The 20,214-nt window shown below is 45.1% G+C and overlaps 1 protein-coding gene across 1 annotated transcript in view; it reads left to right on the top strand.

Annotated features, from left to right (window-relative positions):
- The window catches only part of ACSF3 (acyl-CoA synthetase family member 3), a 1,059,592-nt gene that overhangs the window by 383,186 nt on the left and 656,192 nt on the right, over positions 1 to 20,214 (top strand). Inside the window, exon 6 of the mRNA XM_069635646.1 lies at positions 1,529 to 1,638. Coding sequence (XP_069491747.1) covers positions 1,529 to 1,638 — 110 coding nt within the window. The remainder of the gene's footprint in view (positions 1 to 1,528; positions 1,639 to 20,214) is intronic.

The following is a 20,214-nucleotide window of genomic DNA, read 5'->3' as shown; positions in this document are numbered from 1 at the left end:
AGATCAACGAAGGCAGGTGGAGCAGTCAGACGTGGAACACCTGAGCAGCAGCGAGCACAAGAAAGGGAGGATTCAGAGGTGCCAAGAGAGCTAGAGAATGCAAGCAAAAGACGGGAGTGAGAGGAAGAGGAGCAGTGCTAGATGCCAGCATCACACAGAGCCACCGAAGCTGTGATAGGAGAGAGATTACCTGACACCCACCTCTGCGGAAATGGAGAGACAGAGAATAGAGAAGTCCAAAGGGCAGAAGCCCCAGGGACCCACAATGAGGAAACATTAGACAAAGAGGCTGAAAGGCTGCATGTTTGAACCCGAAGCCAAGTGAGAAACTGATTGAAGAGAGTACGTAAGAGTAGGACCAGAAGAGAAAGCAATTTAGAAACTGATGAAAGACAGAAAGGCTGCAGATTAGAACCTGGAGATAAAGTTACTAGTGCCCATTGAGCAAGCGTTTAGAAGGAGAACAAATGTGTCCTGGAATTGGAAGAAAGGTTCCCAGATCCACTAAGAAAGTGACTGAGTGTGACTGCATGCTGGCCTTTAACGGCAAAGTTCATAGCACCAAGAGAGGAAGCGAATGCAAGGAGAATCTTTGCATGCTGGAACTTGACGGCAAAGCTCCTAGGGACAATAGGAAAGTGACTGAAAGTAGACACATTGGATGCTAGAACTTGCAGGCCATCTTCCCAGCACCAGCAAGAAAAAGTGTTTGCGAAGAAAAACAATAATTGCTGAAACTTGTAGCCAAACTTCCCAATCATAAAAGTGCTTACAAGGAGAAGTTTTCCCTGCTGGAACTTGAAGTCAAAGTTGTAGGTGTCTTGTAGCTGTTTGGTTATTTACCCACTCATTGACTGCCCATGGGCCATGGCCATGTTAATTCCTATTGCCATTCTCACCCGCTCCCTGCCCCTCTCCACCCAAAACACATCGTTCTACGATCTTTTTGAGCTAGGTTTATCAAGCAATAAGAGATGGAACTTTGATCTTTAAGTGTCTGCCAGTGGTTTTTAAGCGAAGTCTTCTAAAAACTAATTACTTAGTTGGTGCTGTAAAGTAGCTACTGCTGTAATAAAACTGTCTTAACCAGATCTGCATTCAGCCACTCGATTTATAAGCAGTATTTATGTCTTTAACTGAAATTCTGCTGAAAACAAGCATTAGCAAACCATCAGTTTTGGGTTGTGTATAAGTAATAGGCATTTGTCTGGCACTGCTATAAGATGCCCAGGTACTCAAACCCTTTTGCCGCTGATACCACTGATGGACAGTTAATACCATTGCACAAATGCCTGGCAAATGCCTTTCCGATGCCTACACAAAAGCCACAACTGTTGGCATTGCCAATGCTTGTTTTTTGCTTCTATTCAGAATATTAAAAAATATGTCTAACTCGAAGTGCCGTTATTAAGTTGCTCTATGCGTCATTAATGCTGTTGTACCGTTATATAGCCTTGCCCTCATCAAAAGTATGATTGCGTTTCCAATGTGTTACTAAGCAGCCATCTTCTTTTATCCCCTTCTTCAGGGTCTGTTGGGAGTCCGCTTCCAGGTGTTGAGACACGCATTGTCACTGAGAACTCAAGGAAAGATGGCACCTTCACAGTCCACGCCCAAGGCAATGAAAGAGAAACCAAGGTAGGATCGGGCACGAGAAGTGCCTTAGCAAGGATTTCTGGGATAGCCTACGTGTGAAAAACAATGCTTTCATTTCTCTGAAGACTCTTGTGAATTTTCACATTTGAAAATGCCAGGCTTTATGCTGCAGCCTATGGATATTTCCTACAGAGAGGGGATTCCACGTGGACGGATGACGCTAGATTGTGTATTACAATACTTGGATAAGTATTTGAGCTTCAGTAGCTTCCTTCGTTGTCATTTCTGCTAGCATTTGTTTCTATGAAGAGGTATGAGAGCAGATGTTTCACTTCTTTTGTGAAAATCTAGGGTATTCATTATCACCAAGTTTATTCGGATTTGCATATAAAAGAAATCCATAAAACCATTACAAAATGCATACAATTATAACACCATAAAAACATACCATCTTAAGACCAAACCAGCAACAACAAACAGGAAAAAATGCAAGTTCAGTTCATTGATCAATATATAAAAACTCATCATCAGGACAATATATCAAGCAGTCGTTTCCTATGAAAAAGTTTTATTTTTAAGTACGAGAGTAATGACCAGCCCACTTGTGGTGAGTTTGCCCATAGCAGATACATTAGAGCTGGTCTATGTCGTAACACGCCCAATTCCCTTAATAATCGGTGTATAAGCAGTTTTCTCGCCTTAACATATGCGGGACATAACAGGTTCAAATGTGCCAGGACCTCGTATGGGGATCTATCTTCACACCCCCACCCCCCATCCTGGCCTATGCTGCCACCACAGCCTTTAGGGGGATGCAGTTGAACCTGGCCTAGGCACAAGAACACGACCCTTGGGAAATTCTGCCCATAATAAATAATGCTGGACACCCGCAGACATGATAGTCATCATGCCTCGATTTTTCGGCTTCATAATTTCTCTACTTTCTCTATCCAGGTACACAGACTCATAAAAACAAGCAGCCCATCGATTAATTTCTCCCCTGGAGAGCACACTACTGGGTGGGTACAAATGTGTGCAGTTTATCTCCTGTTTCCTGATATGAGCCAGCCACAGGATCTTAACACCCGGATCCTTGACTATCAGGAAGGTAATCAATTCATGGGTAAGTGTTGCCCTGCTATTACCCCTAATCTAAGCCAGTGTAGTACTGGCTGCAGGGAGATCATGTAGCTATTTAATGTCCAACCCAATTCCGTCAAGACTCCAAAATTAGAAGAAGAAGTTGGGAGCCCCAACAGATTTTTCATAAATTGGTTCTCTGGGATATGGAACATTAGAGTAACCCCACAACTCCATCACAAATTTAGCAACCAAAGCTACTTTTCCCTTGTACAACTGGAGCAAGGGGGCAGTCAGCTTTGCTTTAAACAAAGACATTGCCCTAGAGACCTCACTCAGAGCCTGCTTAAAGTGCAGTACTTGTTTATTAACATGGGCCATAGCGCCCATGTTGGCGGAAAATCTAACACCCAAATAATCAAAGTGGTCCACCCTGAGGATAACAATGGTCCTACAATGCATGGCCCTAAAATTGATCCTTCATCTCCCTTTCCAACAGGACATCACCGCAGACTTAGCTGTCTTTCCCACCAAGTCCAGGTCCTCTATAAATGGGGCATGTTCCGAAATGAGGGCATGCAGGGCCCTTGGCATGTGGGCCATCAGAACGGAATCATCTGCATACACCAAGACTGGTAGGGGCCGGCTAACCAACTTTGGAACATCCGGGAGGACTTTACTAGTTGCTTGTACAGACCGTTTATGTATAAGCAGAATAGGAGGGGTGCCAACACACTTCCCTGACACACCACCTATTCGACAATAAAGGAGCTCGTAGAGCGCCCATTAACACCACTCCTTGCACAGGCTTGAGAATTACTATGCAGCCTCGCCATGAGGTCCACCAATGCCCCCGGCAATTCATGGACCTGAGCATGTCCCACGGCTTTGCACGACTGTCTTTGTCAAATGCTGTGCTTCGGTCCATGAAGGCCAGATATATGGGCTCCTCCCTCAAATAGAGTGAATGTGCCAGTACTAAGTAAAGATTGAGTACCTGTTCTGCTGTGCCTAACCCTGGCCTAAATCCTAACTGGACATGGGAGAGAACTTCACTACTCGCAACCCAGTCCTCCAGTCGGGCCAATATATAGCCCTACCCAATATTTTGAAAATTGAATCCAGGAGTAAGATGGCTCTGTATGAAGCAAGTAAAGTCCGGGATACCTTCTTGTAAATGGGCTGGATTACCGCCATGAGGGCGGGATAGCTCCCCCCCCACCCCTGTACATATAGCATCTAACCCTTGGGTCAGCACTGGTGCCCAGAGATCTGGCTCATACCAAATAGGACTGCCGGAATATTATCTGGGCCCGGTGCTCTATTGCATCGTTGGCATCCAATGCCCTTCTATATTGCCTCCACTAAGAACGCAATGCTATCGTCATTACCCGTCTCATCACTGCGTTCTAGTCTACCCCTTTCTGCTTGTCCATCTCCCTCACCCTACTCCCCACACTATAGAGTGAGGAAACATTTTCCAACCATGCCCTGCCTGTAACATTATTGATCAGGGTCTCCATAGTGGATTTATAATAAGGGCCCTTCTCTGCAATTTCCCAGAATAATTTGGAATCCTTATCCCTTGCAGCTACCACTCAGGCTTCCCATGCTTCTTCCGCTATTTCTCTTTTTCTAGTAGCCAGAACTTTCTTATAACATGATCCGACAGCAAAGTATAAAGTTTACGCGAACTTGACACTACTGCCCTTTTTAGTAGTCTATCCTTCCTGTCATCCTTCAATTTGAGCCTACGCCGGGAGATGTCGAGAGATACTTCCAGCGGATATACTTGGCTTGCGTATCCACCCCTACAGCAGACTTAATCCACAGTATAATGGGGAAGTGATCACCACAAAATGTCGGTCAGTACCTCAAACGCCTCTATAAGTCTCCAGTGCACTACCGGGACACAAAAGTGATCTATTTTGGAGATACCTATTGCTGAGGAAAAAGTAACTCTGCCAGGTATATCCCCAGCCAACCACCCATTTGTGGAATGTAATCCCCACTCATAAAGGTAGTGCCAAAGGCACAAAACCTTCCACACAAAGACAGGTATCCATCATGGTGGGCGAAGGTATCCCTGCCACAGCATCTTCTGTGATGTCAAATAGGTTTTGCATTTTAAATCTCCTCCAAGTATATAGCACAAAATTCCCCAGGTGGGAGGGTGGGGGGAATCTTACAGAGAATTCCTCCAGCACAAGGGCTAAAACACCCAAACAGTTTTTCTCGTGTTGTTTATGAGGACTATTGTAGAAATTCACTACTAAAAGGTCCACTTGGCCTGATCTATGCATTTTGAACACCAAAATGAAGGTCACAGTGTTGGCCAGGACCACCTGCACACTCCAAGTATGTTTTAACCAGGATAAACAGCCCCCCTTAGCTTCTACCTCTCTTATTTTTCTATGCCACCCACTGATATGAGACAAAACCATCCACGCTGATTTCATCCCGGGTCCATGTTTCTTGGAGTAACATAATGTATATCTCGCGGAGTACCCTCGGTGACTCTGTACATGCTAATCTGTTTTTTTTCCGGCTACATTCCATGACAAATAAATAGGGTATTTTCCATAGACTCCACACAGGGAAACCCCCAGGGACTGGCATCATACAATAATCCATGTCAGAGAGACGGGCAAATTGGTTCCCAGACAATGCTGGATCAGGTACTCTATCAACCAGTCCAGCCCCCTCCCTACTGTGAATCACACCATATGAAGATGAAGAATGGGCCGTCTCATGCGAGGTCCGGGAAGGACCTATGGGTCTATTTAGATGGACATGGCTCATTGGCCTAGAAGCTATCCCTCGCTTCTCCCTATCTTGGGGGTAGAAAAAAATTAACGCCACTATCCAAGCCCTGCAAATATAGCTCGGAGTGCCCAGATTGGACTCAGCCAAATACTTGGTCACATGTACATTTTTCAAAGTCAACACCACACAGTTACCAGCTATTGACTTATCCTTGCTGCCCACCCATGATGTTCCACGGGCCGTTATAATCATGCGGGGGTCTATAAGATTTCCCTCAATGTGTGAGTTAACCCACTGGGCTGATTTGTTGATCAGGGCCGCACAATCTTCAATGCACCCTATTCCTAAAGTGGGTACATTTAGTATTACGCCCTCTAACAGTAATTCTTCCAGGGGCAACTGCAATGGGTATCGCTTTGAATCCACCTTATCCTGTTTTTGTAGAACAGTTTTTCTGCTTGTGGCTTGTTCTCGACCTAGGATACTTTAGGGGTTCGAGCCCAGGGGTAATGGCTGGGAGCGCTCTGACATCTGGGAGAACATCTGCTGACTGGGAGGATGGCCTACAGGAGGATGTATCTCAATGGGAACCACAGGTCCATTACCTCTGACCTGTTCTCCATTTATTCCAGCATTTCATTCCAGGGCTTCTGCTTGCTCAGCTTGCCTCCCAGTAGGGTTACAGGTCATGCTTAGCTTGACTTTATTGCCCCTTGCCTCATCCTCCTTTCTTAATGATCTCACCTGGTCGTCCAAAATCTACAAGGTATTCATGATATATATTTTGAATGTCATCAAGAAATTCATGGCCGGTAACAGTAAATTGTTGCTTGGGCCCTTCACATCCCTCCCTCCTTGTGTACTTAATAATTCCATTGCCTCTGAGGGGGCTATTACTCGAACCCTCCTGGGAAGCATTATGCTGTTCAGCCTAGACCTGTGCACGCATTGTTGTAATCAGTGTTTGAACCATGGGTACTCCATCCAGGCCAGGCTGCAAACGCGGGTCTGTCCCAGGGCTATGGACGGAGGATTACAAGGAAAAATCAAGCACAAATTCAATATAAAAATCTGAATTAAAACTGATTGTAAATTAGAAATGTAAAAGTTAATGATGATGAATACAATTCCTAATTCATAGGATCAAGATTAAACTGTGTAAACCAAAGTTAAAACCCGAGGTAAAATTTTCGAAAAACAGTGGCTAAAAATAGCTGACAAGATAATAATGATGGATAAAATGTATGAATTTATAAATCGTAAAATCCCTATTAAAATGTTTGACCCAAGGATACAACCAGAGAAACGCCCTGTGCACAATGCAAAAGACAGTCCAGATAAATTGTCCCCTTGGCTTGAAAAAAATAAACTGGGACCACTCTTCACATAACTTGAGTTTTCATTTCTTAGTATAAGCGCAGATGCAGATATTCCAAGTGTTCCAATAGATCTGTATCCCTAGCTCCTTAGACCACAGGGATTGCCACTGAGCAGTCTCATTAAAAAAAAAAAACCCTTTTGTTCGCTACTAGGCCACTGTGAGGGAGAGTACGCTGTCAGCCCTCAAGGGACCCGCTGGCGAAATAAACCTATCGATGGTCTTTTGGCAGTATGAAACTACAAGAAACCACAGAGAGGGGACCCACCAAGTGCAGTACACCACTTTGCAACCTCGTTGGAACACACTTTGACCCCAGCTTAAATTCTAATTGTCTCGGTAGGCAGGGAATGCCCGACAGCTTGAGGAGATGCCTTAGTCCGTCCCTCCCCCCTACCATACTCGAGAATCTGGTTAGTAGATGCACTTTCGATTAAGCAGTACTGTCCCACTAATAGGGAGGTGCAACTGATCCAAGTTCAGATCCAAGAACAGCAGACTGGGATTACCACCACAATTAAGCCCAGACAAAACTGTCAGCGTCCTTACCCATGCTGGGTTTCCGAAACAATCCAGGCTATATTGCCCTAACGCTATAATCTGATCCCTGTGATGGGGTCAGTACCAAATCCATTTCAGCTCCACACAGTAAAACCATCGGAGGAAAGAAATATCGGGAGAATATCAAATAAATGTTTATCTAGGTAAGTGGGGCTGTCTCCTGCACAGCAAAGCAGAGCTTAGTCTCTGCTGTCACTAGAACTGCAACTGGGCACAGCAGAGTGATGTATGTTTGTGATGGGTAGTGAGTCATTAGTTTGTCAGAGAGAACAGAGCGTCAGCCACTGTAGCTGGTCCCAAAAGGCTTACTCTGCCGCGCACTCACAAAATCCCTGGATGACTCACCTGAATTGTCGCTGCCCTCTTCCGAACACCGCCAAACACTTTCAGCACACTTCCGCTGTAACCGGCAGTCTTATGGGCTCCAAGTGAGGGATAGCGTGATTCTGGGAAAATCAATTAAAGGTGCAGAGAAGCAAAACCCGCCGCCAACACCGCCAAACACTTTCAGCACACTTCCGGTATTCTTTTTTAGTTTTGGCCATTCGGTGGAGCTTAAGCACCACCTAAAAAATTGAACTATTGCATTAAAGTACAGAAAGGAGGGAAATGTGAGAAGGGAACCGCAGCCTGTGGGTTGTGTTTGGTTACTGTCCACACATTGACTGTCCGTGGTCATGCAACTCCCTATGGTACGTTCCCACAAACCACCTGCCTCTGCACACTTTGAAATACAGCCTCCTGGGATTTCTTTCCACTTGTTCTGTCACGCACTATTAAACTTTGTACTCCATAGGGCTTACCACTGTTATTTCTAAACAGTGTTCTGAGAGTTAATGGTTGCATTTCCATTGTAAATGAGCTACTGTTGTAATCAAAATATCTTAACTATGTTTGCTTTCAGCCACTCGATGTATAAGCAATATGTGCCTCCTCGCATCCCTTGCACATGTTTACAGCAACGACTGACAAAGCCAACAGTTCTGGCTTTTGTGTAGATATTAGATAGGCCTCTACCAGGAACTGACATCATATGACCTGGTACTCACAACATTTTCCAGCTTGTGCCATCTCATGGTCAGGTAGTACCATTATGCTAGTTCTAGGTAAATGCCTCTCCCATGCCCACACACTTAAAAGCCAGAACTGGTGGATTTGCCAGTGCTTGTTTTCTTTCTGTCGTGGGTGAGTGACATTGCTTCTTTGGAAGAAGGAAGGACAAATCAGGTATCTGTTTGTGGATGCTTTAACTTTTGGGAATTGCATAAACCCCCCATAAGAGTAAATGCTGTTTTCGGTGGGTGTTCCATGGTTTTGGTGTCTGCATCTGAGCAGGCTTTCCCAGCACCGCCCCAGCGGTACCTCTCTCCGAGCCACCTTGGAGGTAAGCTTTCAAATTGCCTGGCTTTGTGTCGGTTTTACGTTTATACAATTCCTGTCAATATTTAATAGACCGAAGGCTATATTTGTGGGCAGCTATTACAAACACCATTGTATCTGGTGGAAGAAGAACATCATGGCCCTTAGAATGGTGTCTGGCAACTTTCAAATGGAGGATATTATTCTTTCTTGTGTCGACTATAATCCCTCAATGGGTTAATTTCCCCAAAATCTTGATGGCTGGCGTCGGACTCCTGGATCATTTCCAGGGTAGGTTTGGAAAGAATCCCTTCAGGAGATAGGAAGGCACTAACCACGATTGGTGATGCCGCCTGAGAGCTGGGGTCATGGGACCCAGAACTTTGTAATCTGTAGGTGAGTCAGCAGAGGACGTAGGTATTGTTTTAGCCCATGGGGCCAGAAAGGCATATGTCTCTGACAACCTTTGGACTCTAAGCATTGCCTATCCAGGCAACAACAGCTTGGATTCCTCCTGCATGATGGATACAGCCTATATGTTGCAAAAAGTGAGCGTTTATAAACCGTTTTTTCTGGGCTGGAGTCAGATAAGGCTTCTCTCAGTTCAGGAAAAACCCATGCTGCCTTAGTAAGCCTGTTGCCTTTAATAGTGCAGATTCTGCAGTTTCACGGTTGGCCTCCTGGAAGAGCCACTCATCTTGGAACGGGAACGCTGCAAACCCTTCCTCATTCCTAACAATGATAGCATGACATTTGTAAGAAACAGCGGGCGGAGCGCAGCCCAAACAGGAGGGTTATAATTTGGAAATGGTGGTGATGGAGAGTGAATCATAGCAACTGGTAGCCCTCTGGCTGAGTGTGTACATGAAGGTTGCGCTCTGTGAGGTCATGGGATGTCAGCTATTCTCCCTCTCATGTGAGGGGAATGATCTTTTGTAAGGGATTCCATCTTTAATCGGGATTCCAGGTGAACCAGTTAGCTTTCTTCAGATCCCGAACATCTGCAAGGATCCTGATGACTTTGGGATCAGGAAGACTATATAATAACCTCCCCCCACCCTTCCCCTTTCAGATGAAGGGACCGTGGCAATGGCACATGTCCGTTGGGGAACCCAACTCTCCTTCCAAAGAGCTGCCCAGTTCTCTGCAGCCGGTTGCTCGAGTGTCCTGACTGTTTGAGTCCAGAGGGGTTGATCAAGGGTGGATCCTTTTCTTATAATTTATAGCACCCAGGTATCCCTAAATGAACAATGCTACTGGCTGCTAAACAATCAGACTCTTCCTCCTACCAGGTCCTCCAATGGACTGTCGACTCAGTCAGGAGCAAGGTGTCCTGTGAGCGATTTAGCCTTGCTCAAGGTAAGGTGGATGTGTGATGGCCCTTGCTATTCCTCTTCCCCCTCTATGGCCGGTAGCTGGTTCTGTTGCTTGAGTGCTGAGGTTGTCTGGATCCTGCGAGATGCAACCTGGTCTTTTTTCTGAGCTTGTCTGGGGATTTGACTTGCTTATGCACCCTTTTCTCTGGCTCGCCTCATTTGAGTAGTGATAAAGCACCTCTATTTTTTGACTGTGTGTTTTGTCCAGTCCCATACAAAGATCTGCTAGTACTGTCATACTCATTGTTGGGGTCACTGTGTGTACCCCCTCAAATGCTATGTCAAATAGAAACTCTTGTTTATTGGTGCATCCTCTCCACCAGCTCAGATCCTTCTTCCAGATTGGCGTATAGCTCCTGGAAGACATGATGGAGTGCTTGCATGCTTTCAAATGCAAATGTGCTGCCATTGATGGACACGTGCACACCCATTTAGTTATTCCTAGGGGCTCAGTCCTATCACTTGTCCACTGAGTCTCGGACAGCGATCTTCTCCGGGCCAATGGGGGGCTCCAAAGAGGGTGGACAGGATGGAATAAACTTCCCGCATCGGCAGGCGCGTGAATTCCTTACCAGTGAGTGGATACTTCTTCCATGATGTGGAGTACAGAGATGCGCTCAAGATTCGTCCATTCTATGTTTAACTTATTCCTGACACCAGTGATCAGGGGGAGCCCCTTCTAAGTCATGACTCCCAATTGCCTTACCACAGGGCTGGATGAGGAACCTGCTGTGGTCTTATGGAATTGCATACATTATGAGGCACATGTGATTCTAGTGCAGCTTTCTCTATATGTTTGAGTATTCTTCTTTTGACTTGTATGTGGGAGCTAAGGAGGATCAGTAGGAAGTGGGAGATGGAGTGGTGCGCCTTTGCTTGGGCCTCATTCACTGGTGTTTTTCCTCGCTACTCGTTTTTCCTTCTGAAGGGTCTCTGATGAGCTTCCAGAATTCCCCTTGGTATCAAAGGGAAAACCTGGAACAGATCTCGTAAATTCAGGGAGAACCACTGTGGAGAATCTCTAGTGGGGTCCCTGAAGGCAGGAAAGATACTACAGAACATGACCCAAACCCAAATGATCCAGACCGAACTAACAAGCCACGCTGAGGACTATATTTCCCATAATGCAAATCAGGGAAAACCTGAAACAGTCTAGAAAGACACGCCTCTGGATCCAGCTCAAGGGAGGCTGTAGAGAGGACCTGAGCACCCATTGTAGTGTTTCCCACCTTCCAAAAGGGGCACTGAGAGGGAGCTTGCACCTCTCTACTATTTAATATCTGGTGTGGCAGAAGGAGCAGAAGTCCTCGCCCATGCAGGAACCGGACACCAAGAAATAACTACTTCTTTCCCACACTTCCAGGAAGCCCGGGAAGACAAAAAGCTAATCTCTCTCCCACAGCTGCAAGCATAAAGAAGAGAGTCCTGTGCAGCTACTGCCTTCACTGAAATCAGTGGGAGACAAACTAACACAAACCTACATGCAGGAGAAACAGTTTTGCAGTTTCCCCACCCTTCAAACGGAATGCTCAGCAGCAACCACCTTGTGACCGAGGAGTGGACATTGGAGAGGACAGAGACGTTTGAGGTTGGTAGAGGAGGAAGTCTGAGGAGAAGTAGCTGAAGCGCAAAGGAAGAGAGGGAAGGAGTTTGTTTCCGTGAAGGAAAGTGCTAAGGAGGAGATTAGGAAGGACATCAGGAGGTAAAGGAGAATATGGAGGTAGTGAGGGGAAACATCAGCAGGGTACAGGAAGGAAGTGAAGGAGTGTAATATGGATGAAGTTGTAGAGAAATTGCAGAAAGATTTAAGCAGGAAGAGGGAACGTATGGTGAGGAAGTTTCTGGAGAGACTGCTAAGAGAATAGACAGGAGGAACAGCCCTGGTCAGAATAGAGGAAGTGGGCTTAGAAGTGTTCTAAGAAGAGAAGAGGGAACAGGCAAGCTTATTGTCTGTTGAGAGCAAGTTAAAGTGGGGAGGACGTGCAAGCATGTGGCAAGGATTTGAGGGGACTGAGAAAGGAGATAAGAAACAAGGTTGAGTGGTGTAAGGTGGGTCCCCTTAAGCACGAGACTGCCGTGAATCATTGAAGAGGCAGATGACAACTGGGTTTCAGAGACAAGAGCCAGGACTCTGTGGCAGGGAGGTGGCAAAAATAAACCCAAGGAGAAAGAGTGTTTGGTTTCTGTCACCAGTTACCGGGGGTGACCGTTTCCTAGGCCTAGCCTACCAGCACACGACGTGCCCCATAGATCCAGACAGAGGTCTCTCTCCAGAGACGACGACAAAAGAGAGAGGACCAAATTATCCTAAAATTGTTGACTACTAAATGTATTTCATATATTTATGTTAAATATAAATAATTTACTATATATATGTTTGGCGCAAAATTTGTAATGAATGGTTTTGAATAATAGCCCTGTCTTGATGAAGACCATATGAGGTTGAAACACGTGTTGACACAGGGACATCTGTATTAATATACCACTAATAGTAACATGTCAACAGTCTTGAACTGAATTCTTTTGAGGAGAATTTTGAAGTTGACTGGCGCAAGAATAAGGGGTGACCGGTTCTTTATCATTTTGAAACAAGGTTTTTGAGGATATCCTTGGTCACACCCTTAAGCGACAGTCCCCCAAGCGCGAGTGCCGTAATATCCTCAAGGTCGACCATTCTTTTTGTCTGCTAATGATGTGATTATATACATGTTTGATAGTGACACCTACTGAGCAAGATCAGTATCGTACTCATCTTTTAGTGTGGCAAATCAGTTAGATGACTCCTGGCTGAGCCTCGACTTTAGAGCAATTGTTGAATCCTGATGGGCATAAGCCCCGCCAGCCCTGGCCCACTTAAAGCCCTGAGCGAACCCGACTTCTATGATGCAAGATTGCAGCCTCACTGCGTGTGTGTGGGGTGTAATTTAGTCCTGCCCCTAACCTGAATACTCTGGACAAATGTGCACATTTTTAAGTTCCCCCTACAGTGGGGCATTTATAATTGGTGTAAGAAGGAGAAATGTGCAGAATTGGAATGTCTTAGGATAGTATGCATGCAGATGACACTCCCATGTGATAACAGTTGGTGACCAGTCGAACTGTTGAAGCAGTATTCTGAACTCAGGGTGCTGCTCCACACTGTCCAGAGTTCATTAATGAGTTGTTGAACCAGGACTCTGGTGCCAAAAGTATGGGTCGTATTGGCCACATCTTTGGTATTATAATAATGAGGCATTGCATCCGAGGTAAAGAATGCTGCAATTGGTGTTTGTATTTTATTTGGAATTTATAAAGTGCTTTAAACCAAAGCTGTTTACATAGTTAATAAAAACAGTACAATAAAATGACAAATTAATTTAAAAAGCACTCAACCTTGTAGGTCAATTTTAAGAAGATATGCTTTTAGGGAAGAGCGAAATCAAAGAGTATAGAGAAATAGCATGAAGAGAAAGTGGAGAGAGAGTTCCACACGAAGAGAAAGTTGAGAGAGAATTCCAGTAAGAAGGCACGAGTAGTGAAAAGAAGTGAAATCGCGATTTAGCACAAGGAGGGCGCAGAACTCTGAGAAGAAATTGAGACTGAGAACGAAGGAAACGGGTCGGAAGTAAGATAGATAGGAGCAAGACCATAAAGAGATTTGAAGACTAGGCACAGAAAATAAATGTCTTAGACGTGAATGAAAAGAGAGCCAGCCAAGAGAAGAAATAATAGTACAGAGAAGGAAGAAGATAAAGTAGACGAAAAGAAGCATTGAATACTGATTTCAATGGGGCAAGATGAGATAGAAGAAGACCAAATAAAGAAACAGAACAATAAAAAATATGAGAGAAGATCGGTGAAGAGATCAAAGGTTTGGTAGCGTCAAACATTTGAAAAGGACAAGCCTTACGGATGTTATACAAATGAAAATGACAGGCTCGAGAAGATAAAGAAATATGGTGCTTAAAGTATAGATCATAATCAAAATAATGTCCCAAATTACGAGCAGTAGGGGAAATAGGAAGCTGAGAGAGAGGAAAAGAAATTAAAAAAAGGAAAAATGGGGGTGGAATGGAATTAGTGAGGAAAAAGAGCACTATGGTTTTACCAGTGTTTAAAACCAGAAAGTGTTCTGTCATCCAAGAATTAATAGCTGTTAGACATGAAGATAGTTTATTGTGAATTTCAGGACTAAAGGAAGTAAACGATAGAAAAAGCTGAGTGTTATCCGTATAAAAGTGATGAGAAAGACCCAGAGATGAAATGACTTCTGCAAGAGAAGTGTAGAGGTTAAAAAGGAAAGGGCAGAGAACCGAGCCCTGAGGAACACAGTGAACAAGTGAAAAAGTATCAGATGTCAGCCCACCCCAAGAGACCGAACAGGTCCTCTGGGATAGGTAGGATCGAAAACAAGAAAGGACAGACCCGAGACCACAAAGGAGGAGAGTGATGAAAGTAGCAAAGAATGATCAACAGTATCGATTCCAGCAGATAGGACAAAAAGAATAAGCAGAGATGACTGTTTAGAGTAGCGAGAAGACAGTATTGAGTTAGTGACAGAGACGAGCCATTTCTATGGAGTGAAAGGGCAGAATCCGGTTTCTGTGGAGTGAAAGGTCAGAATCCGGATTGGAAACGAGGAAGAATAGTGGAAACAAAAGTAGAAACCTTGAGAATAGACAAGATGGTCAAGTGTTTTAGATAGATACGGCAACAGAGAAATAGGGTGAAAGTTAGAAGCCAAAGAAGGATCAGCAGAGGGTTTTTTTAAGAATGGGAAGAATAGAGGCATTTTTAAAAACAGCAGGAAAAACCAGTGTCAGAAGACAGGTGTTGCAAAAAGATGTTAGGTAAGAAACAAGAAAGAATAGATTTGGGGAATAAGAATTGATGGAATAGGGTCAGATGGGCTCAGTTTAATACAAGGGAAATCTCCTAATTTGTTATGCGAGAAAATCTGGAAATAATAGTCTTAGGAGATAATGATGAAACAATAGTACTAGGGGTAGAACCAGAGGACTCAATGGTAGCCCGAAGAGAGGCTATCTTTAACACCGACAATGGGCTTAAGGCAGGTCCAGGAGTGCATAATGAGGCTAGGGAACGCAAATACCTGTTACAAAACCCTCTCCCTCGAGCTCTAATGCCATTGCAAAATGGCAAACTCATAAAAGAAGATTAAAAACTGATTAGAGCAAAATGTTTGACTTGGAATATCCCAGTCTGCTCCCCCTTTAGAATCACCAACTTTTCACTCCCCTTCCTGCCCCCACAACTTCAATATACCTCTCTGCCTTTTCCTGGTTGTTGTCTCCTTGTATGTGTATCCAGTGGTCCCTATTGGTTTCCCCCTTCCCATCGCAAGACGGGGCTAAAATAGCCACAGCCCAAGAATTGCAGGGCGGGTTGTAATAAAGCAGCTGCTATGGTATGATATGATAAGTTATTTATAACTCGCTTAATACCCAGAGGTTTCTAAGCGCAGACCCGGGAATCGAACCTGTATTGCTCCATGTTGTCTTGCTTCCAAGGCAAGCACATTGCCATTGAGCTATCTTCCTGAGATCGCTGTTCTCCTATAGGACTTCTGGCGGTTACAGTGTATTTCTATTGAATGTAAACACAGTGCTGATGATGAGCTTAAATAATCAGTAATGTTTGTCTTTGCTTGTTGATGCAGCCGTGCAGATGTTGTGCATATTAGTTTACATTTTGTAAAATTGTGTTTAATAAAAATAATTTAAAAAACGGGTTAGCAACAAAGGAAAACAGCTGGAGAATGTGCTCAGAACCTTGCAGTGAGCCTTATCCTAGTGCGGTGTTTGCTAATGGAGACTCTGAACTTTAAGACGGACTGTTAGGAGAGAAACATCACGTTTTTTTATTAGTGGTTATGGCTCTCTGCCAACCCGTGAAGAATGCCAGTGAATTACAATCACCCCCGTGTTGGGGCGTACTAGGCCAGTAACAACCCGACAGCTTGAGCCTAGGCAGGTCCAAGCGAAGCAAGGGCCTCAGCGAGGACTCAATGCCATTACCGGTCCTGTACGCCCACGAAAAGGGGGTTTTGTTATCTTGTATTTATGTAGCACCTCCTACCATAGTTTATGGCGTCTAATTGCTTTTGCCTTCAGAGAGGTAAAGCAGCAGTATGATTGAACATTCAGTAGTGGTAGCGAGGAGCAAAGTCGGGTAGATAGTTGGGATGAGAACGAGGGATAGATTAGATGCTCAGGTAGGCATTAGAAGGTGGAGGAGCTATGTCTACAAATGGACCAAATTTAACGTGGGACTCAACTGTATTCTATGGGTCGAAGTGCCAAAAGAGGAGATAGTTGGAGGAGAGGTGTTCGTTGCACCTGGAATGTTGTTCTCACTGCATGATGAGAATGGGCACGTTGAAGCCATGCCCAAAAAAACACAGACTGCAAAGCCCTGCTACTTACTTCCCTAGGGCCCCCCATAACATTTGGCAGGAGTTGCATGTCAGAAATGCGAATTTGCCAAGTTTGCAAAAGCTCCCTGAAAAACAAGCCAGAAACCTCAATTTTTTTGGTTTTCTCACTTATGTACCTGTCATCCTCCACAATATGACATTGCCGCTGCCAGTATCCCTTCTGCCGACATTTACTGACTTCGCTCTGCACATTGCACTGCTATCTGCACACTAAATGCCTCGCACGGAGACCACGTCAATGTGCTATTGTTGCCTCCTGCAGCTTTCATGCCAACAATACTAGAGCTTGGCTCACCACATTGCACTACTGCTTGCACAGATAATGCCCCACGTGATGACCCTATTGATGTGCCCCTGCCGCTTCCAATACCTTTTCTGCTTTTATTATTAGACTTTGCCGCATCTCATCATACTGCTGCTTGTTCAGAAAATGTTGTACATGGTGACCTTTTCAATGTGCCCCTGCCGCGTCCATTATCTTTTCTGCCTGCATGGTTAGGTTTTGCTTCGCCACACTGTACTGCTGCTAGCGCACAAAAGTTATTACATGCTCGCTTTTGCGATAGACCTGTGCCGCCTCCTGCACCCCGCATGCCTACAGGAATACTGCACTACTGCTTTGACTCCTAATGACTCACTGGTAGGCCCCCGGACTGTACCCGCATTGTACGTATAAGACTCCATTTAGCCTTTGAGCCGCACACCGGCTTCTACTCAGTCGCTTTACGACCCACATAGACCATTCGGCCGACCTAAACTCCCGGTGCAGCCACTAGCTAACCTGGCTTCTGCACAGCCGCCGCCGCTCAGGAATGAACGCCTAAGACTGCCCACTCATACCCCCCATCTACACTCCCATGGGACTGACACTCCGACTGCAATCAGCCCCAAAAGAGCCACACTTCACCACTGTCCTTCCTATCCAAAAGATTCTCCAGAGTCTTCCCTGACATAGCAGCAGCCCCTCCAACACCTATCTCATGTGGCATCCCCGAAGGTCCTTGTATCTCTCCCACGCGCTACAACATATTCACCAAGCCTTTATTTGACACCATAGATGACTTGGGAATCTACTACAGGAACTACGTAGATGGTACGCAGATGCTCCTGCCCCTCACTGGCAATTATTCCCTTGAATCCAATGAACTACATACTATCTACCTAACAATCCAAGCTTGGATGGCCGCCAACTCATTATGCCTTAAAAATGAAAAGACAGAAATTCTCTTAACCGGATCACAAACCACTCTGAATACACTCGACCCCAAATACAAATCTTTTACCATTGACTGCATCACCATACCTGTTTCAAACTCTGTTAAAATCCAAGGGGTCTAGCTTGACTCTACACTGCCCCTAGAGGTCAACACTATTGCATTAGCCTCAGCCCGCACCACGAAGTTGATCAATGCCTGTAGACCTTTCCTTTCTTCTGACAGTTGCCTTACTATCGTCCAGGCCCTTGTAGGGTCCAGGCTTGGCTACTTTAACACCCTTTTTGCAGGTACTTCTACCCAGAACCTTAATAAACTACAAGTCATCCAAAATAATGCTTGTAGGGCTGCCTTGAATATTCACAGATGGGAGCGCATTTCTGTGGCAAGTAACGAAGCGCATTGGCTTCCTATCAGACAAAGGATCATCGTCAAGACTCTGGCTATCACGCACAAGTGCCTTGCCAATACTGCTCCCAGGTCCCTATCGCAAAAGTTCCAAAAGGCCAACCCCAACAGACCTACTTGATCAATTACCATGAACAAACTTGTCACCCCTAGATTCAGGAGGAAAAGATAGGCAGGGGCTGGGTGTGAGCTTTCCTGTCATTGCCTCTGAGAACTGAAATTTCCTTCCACCCCACCTCGCATCGGAACAGTCATACTTGGTATTCCGCAAGAACCTTACAACCTTGTTGTTCACACAGGAAGTACTTTCTCCTGGTGCTGCACTCGAAAGAAATGTGTACCTTCACCTGCTAACGATTGTGTTTTCCACACTGTATGCTTTGTCTGAAATGTCTGCGCACTACCTACACCTATGCAACTAGCGCTCTGTTGCCTGAGGGTTTGACACGCTGCTATAAATGTCAAAATAAAATAAATAAATGTCATGGTTACCAAAACTCTAGGCTTCTGCTTGTGTGCAAAGTGTGTTTATGGATAGAAAGCCTGTCTATTTCTTAGCTGTGGTCAGACCTTTGAGCCTTCCACATTGTCATGGTAGGCCAAGGCATGTAGAAACCATGCCCAAGAAACCACAGCATGCAAACCTCCACCCTTAAGCCTCAAACGGTCACGCACGGACAGGTTCTATAGACGAGAAAGCTCTAAGGAAATATGGGCACATTTAACTGAGGGTGGGATTTTGACCAAGAGCCCAGCACGTAAGTGGGGTGCGGCTGGGAGCTGAGGTGTGGGAGCATGGGGAGGTTTAGGAGAGAGTCAGGTGTAAGGGGGCTAGAGGAGCGGCACCAAAAAAAACACAGCTCCCGGGAAAGGGCCTCGGGTGGTTGGACATGCAGGTGTTAGTTCTCACCCTCATTTCAAGCCACCTGATGGGCTGAACGCTCTTCCCTTTGTTGGGGGGCATACAGCATGATCCAAGTGGGCCTGAGCGCAATGAGAACCCCATAGGGGCTTGTGGCCATTGCGACCATGACTAGCCTCAAATAGGAAGTTAACGCTGTTCGCACCCCGGCACAGGGTGCTAATATTTTTTACTTTTTTAAAAGGAAAATGAGTCTCGCATGTCCGATTTCCTTTAATATAAACACAAACCAAGATGGTTGGGGTTAGTAATAGTATAGGGACATAGTACATTTATTATTTCTAACACAACTGGGCGTGGGCAATGGACAGGTAAATGGGTGGTTGGGGTGAGAGCTAATAGGGGGTGAGAGCTAATAGTGTTTTGAGGCATTGATGACTGGCTTCCAGGGGTGGGGCGAACGAGGAGGGGATGCAGCCATGGGGCAGTGAGTGATGGAGAAAATGACAATCCCGGGGAGAGGCGCCAGGATGGAATGTGGGCGGTTACTGGTGGATTTGCACACCTGATTTGTTGGTGCCTCTTCTAACCAACGTTATTATTACCCTTACTAAAGGTACTCAATTTCTCGACCTCGCAAGAATAAATGGGCGAGTCAGCCTGCCTCATGATGGGGAATTGAAAAGAAAGTGTTCTTTAAATCTACTACTGTAAATATTTAGCTGTAGCTGGGATGTTGCATAATATCGTATCTGGATTTAGATCCAGAGGAAACTCTGCTTCGACAATATTGTTTAGGGGGCTTAGATCTTGAATAAATCTCCATGATCCCCCTGTTGATTTATTAACTGGGTACGCAGCCATGTTACATGTGGAGTCTAGTAGTACTAGTATTCCCTGCTGTACTTAAGCGGAAATAGTCTCGAATATACCTTCATCTGCTTCTCTGGACATGGGATACTGTTTTGCTCGTGGTAAAATTGCTCCTGGTTTAAGCGTTATTTTAACTGCTCCTGCTCCACCCAATATACCCACGTCATATGGACTGTTGGTCCATAAGATGCTTGGCACCTTTTCTAAATCTTCTTGGAGAAATTACGTTTTCTTTCTGACCAATGTCATTCTCTGTGGTATTGCCCTATTCTCTACTTTTATCCAATATGTAAGGCTTATGAAAA

This window comes from Ambystoma mexicanum, chromosome 1q (genome assembly GCF_040938575.1).
Source record: "Ambystoma mexicanum isolate Mex_15411 chromosome 1q, UKY_AmexF1_1, whole genome shotgun sequence".
Lineage (NCBI taxonomy): Eukaryota > Metazoa > Chordata > Amphibia > Caudata > Ambystomatidae > Ambystoma > Ambystoma mexicanum.
The sequence above is the reverse complement of the archived record's forward strand: the minus strand, read 5'-3'. Positions and strand labels throughout refer to the sequence as shown.